General features: G+C 43.2%; 1 protein-coding gene across 1 annotated transcript; it reads right to left on the reverse strand.

Annotated features, from left to right (window-relative positions):
* Nucleotides 1-2,517: 2,517 nt before the first annotated feature.
* On the reverse strand, nt 2,518-7,017 carry prlhr2a (prolactin releasing hormone receptor 2a). The gene is made up of 3 exons (XM_087848691.1): nt 6,937-7,017; nt 4,875-5,355; nt 2,518-3,154 (listed from the first exon to the last, which is right to left on the reverse strand). Exons 2-3 carry the CDS (start codon nt 5,333-5,335, stop codon nt 2,518-2,520), a joined length of 1,098 nt encoding a protein of 365 aa, XP_087704817.1. The 5' UTR covers nt 5,336-5,355; nt 6,937-7,017.
* Nucleotides 7,018-7,260: the final 243 nt, after the last annotated feature.

A 7,260-nucleotide genomic window follows, 5' to 3' on the forward strand; every position in this document is an offset into this window, starting at 1 on the left:
CCTCTGGACTGTGCATGTAGTCGTTTACCACCATTGTGTGTTTGCAAGTAATATACCACACAACTAAATGAAATATTTACATAATAATTATTTAGCTCTCGGCGAAGGTTCTAATTGCACTAACAATTCCAGATGTTCGGTGTTTTCCAACTTCTGGCAGGTCTATTTTATACTTCTTATCTCCATACCCACGAGGATGAAAAAGCAATGTAGCCATGGTAACATACATAGCATGTTTTATTGTACACGCTGCCTGACTTTTATCCAGAACAATAACATTGCATTTGAGCGTGTTTACTTTTTCACAATATTCTCAGTCTTTTGCGTTGTTCTCGGCAGTTAAAGCATTGTAAATGTAAATGGGTCTGCAGCCATAGCTGCGCTGCAAAGCTGATCGGGAAAGGAAGTGTACATATATTTCGAGGCTTTACAGTTTAAATGGCAGAAAATCACCTCAAGCTGTAGCGATCAGAGTTCAGGCATATGGTAGCACTCAAACAATCAGCAGCTGTTGATAAATAATAAGCGCTTGAACACGTATGAATTGCTGTGAATATGCCAAGTAAGAGTTGGGCACGTGGGGATTCAAAACTGAGACGGTGGAGAAAGCTGGGATGCCACGAAAGCTGAGGGCAAAGCCATCACGCGCAATATATATATATATATATATGAAATATCTTCAAATGTATTTGCATGCCATTGCAAGCAATCATACTCACTTTTTAGGAACTGACTGTTATGACCCTAGTTCACACAAACGGCAGCCAATTGAACTTTTCACATATGTGGCGCCCTCTAGAGGTGAAGCACTCTTATTAAACATTAAGCGCTCAATCAAGCGCTCCTAAATGTGTTTCAAATCCTTCATAACTTATTATACGGAAAATACGTGATCTATTTGACATTATTTCATTAAAGACTGTAGATGTTCCTCACCCAGTACCAAGTCTAGTAACTTTACGTTTCATACTTTCCAGGTGTCATAATTTATTTTATTTTATTTACATATGATGCTGAACAACAATGATCTTATGCTTACAGCCTCTTCTCTTCCATGGATGATAAATAAATGAGTTGGGACCGAGCTCCTTAAAATTCAAATCTATAATATTTGCATTTTACTGTATTTTTGTGAAGAGGACATGTTTGGGATTCTATTTTTATATTATTTTCATAAAATCCTAGATTTTAAAAAGATGCTAAAAGTAAATCTTTCTCTTCTTCTTTTGGATGCTCCCTTTAAGGGTCGCCACAGCAGATCTCCCTCCATCTCATCCCCAGCATCCTCTGTCACACTACCTTTCTCTTGTCTCTTTCCTCCTGTCTTACAGCTCCATCTTTAATATCCTTTGTCCAATATATCCACCATCCCTTTTTTGCACATGTCAAACCCTCTCAAGCCCTCTCGAGCTTGTCTCTCTCTAACCCTGTCTCCAAACTGCTCAACCTGAGCTGTCCCTCTAGCATGCTCATTTCCAATCCTGTCCCTCCTGGTAATTCCTTTCTTAGCATCTTCAATTCTACCACCAGCTCAGCCTCCTGTCACCAGCACGTCTTCAAACCACACATTATAGCAGGTCTCACTGCCATCTTGCAAACTTTCCTTTTCACTCTTGCTGTTATCCTTCTGTCACGAATCTTCCACCTGCTCCCTACTCTCACTACATATCACAATATCATCTGCAAGCATCACAGACACCACAGAGACTCCTCTGACCTGACCTCCTCTGCCAGACTGCCCATCACCAGTACAAATAAGAAGGGGCTCACACTTGATCCCTTATGTAATCTCACCCCCAAACTTGGAACCATTACTCCTATCTCACACCTCACCACTGTCTTGCTGTTCTTTTACATGTCCTGCACCACCCTCACATGCTTCTCTGCCACTCCTCATTCCATCATGCAGTACCACACCGCCTCTCTTGACACCTTTTCATATGCTTTCTCTAGATCCACAAAGACACAGTGCAACTCTATCTGACCCTCTCTACACTTCTCCAACAACACAAAGCAAACATCACATCTGTAGTGCTCTTTCTCTACATGAAGTCATGTTGCTGCTTGCTTATCATCACCTTTTTTCTCAGCCTAGCTTCAACCAGTCTTTCCCATCTCTTCATGGTGTGCCTCATGAGCTTTATTGCTCTACAGCTCTGCACATCACCCTTGTTCTTGAAAATCAGTACCAGTAAACTTATTTCCTGTTCCTAAAGCATCGTATTGTGTTAAACAATCCTGGAGAGTTTGAAAAGAGGAGTGATGGAGCATATCTCTGGATTGTAATGCTATATCTCTGTCTGATCAACAACACAGGGACATGTTTGACAGTATCCTACTAATTTAGTTTGTATATCATATGGATGCCGGGTAAGTGCTGGATCATCATACATTAGACTCCTACCCTATCCCATCTATGCCTAGGCTGCTCTAATTCTGACTGCCTTAAATGTTATCACTGCTTTACCAAAATGAGATGAGTGAGGGTACCCAGTTTCAGCTTAAAACACAAAAGCTTCACAATACCACGCTGGCTGTGGCGCAGTTGTTGGCTGAGATGCCAATGCGACGGCGGCACGTGAACATTTTGCGAAGCTCAGCTCGAAAGCGGTCGTGCAGCCAGGCGTAGAGGAAAGGGTTACAGCAGGATGAGCTCATTGCGCACAGATGGCAAAGCAGCTGAATGAGTAGAAAGTACTGCTTGTCGATCAGATCGATGTCAATGTCACGCAGGACATTGAACACGCTGATGGGCATCCAGCAGATGCCAAATGCCGCCACCACCAGGGACACCAGACGGAAGGTCTTGCGTTTGCGAACGCGCTGAGCCTCTGCCTGGCTCTCTGTGTGGTGGCCGGGTATGACGCAGTTCCGCAGTTTGACGGAGATGCACAGGTAAGAGATGCAGAGGGCCGACAGAGGCAGGACATAGGTGATGAAGAGAGTGCTGTAGGCGTAGGCCAACCGCTCCCTCTCCTGGCCCATCCAGAACTCCTCGCAGATGGTGAAGCCTTCGTTTTTAAATTCCACGTGGTAGGTGTGAGCCACAGCCGGGGCCACCAGACAACAGGACAACAGCCAGATCCCAGACAGGAGGTAGGTGCACGCCAAGACCGAGATCCGCTTTTTTAAAGGGTGCACCGTGGCATAGTATCTGCGGAGTCCATGAGTAAAAAGGAGCAAAGGAAAGATGGATAGAAAATGATGGAATCAGTAATTGGCTGGGGCAAAGACGAACAACATTTACCAGTGAATATGAGCGACAGCAATCAGCGCACAAATTACCGTATGCTGTTAAGGACAACGGATAATACAGGCTGAAAAATGGCAGCAGCACAACATCAATACTAAATTGTCTGTTACCAGAAAAGTAACATCATGTTTTAAGCTTCACAAATAATAAATCTAATTCAGCTCTGCCACTGCAACCAAGGTGAATGGATAAGACTAGATGTGTGCTGGGTTACTGAAACAGATACACCAGTCCGACAGAGCTTCACTTAACCATAATGTCCTCATTCAGACAGACGCACATTTAGATAGCACTAAACTGATTGAATTAGTGCAGAAAATTTAGACTAGTAGAGTAGCTTCAAATGTCTTTCCTTATTTTCTGTCATATGTGCAACAACAGCAGATGTTGATAATAAATAAACAAGCTCAAAGCTCAAGCTTTGGATCCCTCACTTTTACACAGAGTTATATTCAATTTTTCTACTCTTGCTCTGTAAGACCTTAGTGAAAGTACAGTCATCGTAGGCAGACAGCTCTGTCTGTGAGCACCGAAGCCCCGCCCACCTGCTTTTCAAATCTGGTGTTTGAGAGCCAGATCAGAAGTTCCACAGTTGCACCTCAATGTAGTCGTTTTTTGTGTTAGCTGTAAAATCAATAAAGATTGTTTTTCTCCTTGATTGTGAATACGACCCAGTTTTGAGGGGAGATGACTCCAAATGAATACAGGTTAAAACAAGGTGTGGTATAGGGTAATTAGGGATTATTTTGAGCTGTGAATCATGCAGAGCTGCTTTAGAGCACGATAGGTCTACTTTACAAAGCAGTGAAGTTGTACATCAATAGTAGGTGATGCGCACTTTAGCTAAAACCAAATAATTTAATACTGTATTGCATTTAGGGAGATACCACTGTGTTCTTTGTAAGTTCTTGTCATGAATGACCTTCACCTGTTTTAGATTTGGGGGTCTGCCTTTTTGCCGCAGTGACCACCTGCTTGATTTAAAGTCTCAGGTTTTGGACTTTCACCCTTTTCTGGTGTTTCTGGTCCTCTGTCTTTTGAGCCATTGTGCACATTCATGTCATGTTTGCATTTAAGAAGAAAAACAATCTTTGTTGGTTTTACAGATGACATAAAAACTCACCACATCAAGGTGAATTTGCATCTGAAGCCGGAAACTTGTTCACTAGGTCCTTCATACAGCAGCTAGACTGATGCGTGGTGTAGCATGGCAAGGTAGACACAGGTGTTATTGATAACAATCAGTTAGGGTGCCATGCTATTTAGTGTTTCACAGTCATTCAAGCAAGCAAGCAAGCAAGCAGCAGGGGGTCCTGGACCATCAAAATGGTAATTACAATTACCGTTTATCCTGCCACTGCATGTCAAAACAGCGGCTGCTGAAAGTGTCTATTTTCTTTGAGTTAGTGAGTCATTGTTAGGTGTTGTGTGCAAAATGAATGCTATATTTAGCTTTGTTTTTGAGGGATAACTAGAGCTGGTTTACAAACGCCTCATGATGAAAAGTTTTTTGTCCTTGTTTGTTCATTGTTTCTCACAGACACAGCATGCTGCATGTCAGCAAGATGCTGGAGGTTTACTTACAGTTTTTCCCACTGCGTTCTGACTCATTGTGACTTACCTGTCTACACCAATGGCAGTGAGGGTGAACACTGACACGTACACCGTCACTGGCTGTATGAGGTACACCAGGTAGCACATGAAGCGACCAAACACCCAACCGTGTGGGTTGAAGGCGTAGGCCAGCGTGAAGGGGACACACGTAGCACACATCAGCATGTCAGAGAAAGCCAGGTTTCCAATGAAAAAGTTGGTGACGTTGTGCATCTTGCGAGTGCGGCAGATGACGTAGAGGAGCAGGTAGTTGCCAAAGACGCCCACCAGAGCCACGAGGGTGTAGCAGGGAATGATTAGCAGCTTGAAGGACTGCAGCAGCTCCACGCCCGCAAACTGGGGGCTGCGCTTGGAGGAGCTGTTCTGCAGCGCCACCTCAAACACCTGACCAGAGTCGTTTCCATTTGCAGCTTGTGTCACACACGGAGGGGTGAACTCAGCTGCCCACCCACTGCCCGAAACATCCATCTTCAAAGGATGGTGTGAACCTACAGAGATGACATCATAAACAGAGTCAAGTACAGTTCAACATGCACAGTGAAATGTAAAATTTGGCCAAGGGAGACATGTGCAAACAAGAACAGGCAAAGTGATTGAGAACGCTTTTCCTTTTATTACAGGCCTGCAGACAGGCTGAACAGCTTCATGAGCCTTTGTCAAATTATTTATCTTGTCCTTGAAGTAAATGATTTTTTTCCTCCTGTGTAGCTACAAAAAACAAAAACCCCACTATGCTGAAAGCGAATTCCTTTTATTAGACTACGGTGACAATTCACTGACTAACTACATGCAGAAACCAAAATGAACTGGGGTTATTACTTCAGTGTAACTCAGACGAGTAGGCTCTCGTGGAGCCACATGCCTTTCAGTCATTTCCACAAAACTTCCATGCAAACACTCAATATCAAAGCAAATGCTGCCGGATGACTCATGCCATTATCGCCCCATGCACCATGTATGTGCAGTGTTTATGTGGTCAGCACAGGAGGTGTTGGTCCCTGTTAAATCAGTTCACCATATATATTACTCAAGTGAGGGAATTTAAATGATTCATGCCAAAAAAAAAAAAAAAAAAAAACGCAGGATAATATATGCACTATAGTAAACTCACCCAGCAAGGACACATTTGGCCAAGACTGTGTACGAATTTTATGTTGATGAAGAAAAAACCAGCAGTTGAGGCTGAATATTTGAACTGCCAGGAAATATTACAGGGGAAAAATGGCCAGAAGGTGCAGTGTAAGGACGGCAGTCAATCACAATATCTCAAGTAACCAGTAAACAACCCCACACTGTTGTGTCTCTAAGAAAGATTAAAAATTTGGGTTGGTTTTTCTCGATTTTAGAGAATTTACCCGATATTTTTGCCTTTGTGCTTGCTTTTGTGATCCTTAGTTAATTGTTTATATATCTGAACACCGTAGATTGCAGCAATTTATGTGCTGAAGTCACGCCACACTGTGAACAGTGGGCAGAGAAAACTCACATATGAGTCGAACAGTGAATCACGCTGTTTATCAATGGACGAGAGTGAGAGTAAATGAATGTAACACGTTTGTCCACAGGAAAAATGTTACAGGAAAAATAGGTCAGAGATTTTTGGCACACAGCTCATTTCCTGCGCCAAAAAGACCCGATATTTCTTTTTTAATAGTTTTTGTTTTAACACTCCCGTATTCCTTATGCCAAGAAAAAAAAGGAGAGAAAATAATAATAACGCACGCTGGTACCAGTAGCGTGATCTCATACATTTTAAAGAACATATCACCATTTAAAGGCATTGGAAATATTTACAGTGGAGACTCGCGGACACGGTCAGCTCTGGAATACCTCGACGCAGATAAAGCGAGTGGACTGACAGCTATAAAACTGTCGGACATACCGATGACAAAACGCAAGTAATTAAAAATCCTCTAAATAACTTTCGAATGTCTCCAAGGAGAAAAAGCACGTTGCATCCTGCCTGCATCATTTCCGCTCTTTTCACACTCGACGTGCTGACTTTAGGTGCAGTTAGACTTTGTCAATTTAAATTTGCACAACATTACAAGCCAAAGCAGCACACCTACCGTCTACAGATGTCTCAGTGTTCCAGCGCACGGAATATCCAGCTCGGAGCTTCTGTGCGTCTGTGGAGAGATGCGCGCTTCTCACACAAAATCACGCTTATAGGTTTACGGACACCAAACACAGCCATGCATTCCGAACCCTTCATTAACGTGCACTGTAACAACTTCAGTTGTTTTAATTAATCAAGTGTGTGTGTGAGTGTGGGTGTGTGTGGCGATCAGCAGGTGCAGTCCGGCTGACTGGGGGAGGAAGTCTCGCTTATATATCTGCCCCAAACTTGAGTGACAGCCGTGATGACTGGACGGCGTTTCCGACGCGTCTCC

Source organism: Neolamprologus brichardi, chromosome 12 (assembly GCF_056152115.1).
Source record: "Neolamprologus brichardi isolate AB-2024 chromosome 12, ASM5615211v1, whole genome shotgun sequence".
NCBI classification, from domain to species: domain Eukaryota; kingdom Metazoa; phylum Chordata; class Actinopteri; order Cichliformes; family Cichlidae; genus Neolamprologus; species Neolamprologus brichardi.

Bases quoted from the DNA above. Each gene is read 5' to 3' on its own strand.
- prlhr2a (XM_087848691.1), bottom strand. From the start codon at position 5,335: ATGGATGTTTCGGGCAGTGGGTGGGCAGCTGAGTTCACCCCTCCGTGT. The intron at 3,155-4,874 runs GTAAGTCACAAT...TGGACTCCGCAG, and splicing joins ACTGCCATTGGTGTAGACAG to ATACTATGCCACGGTGCACC.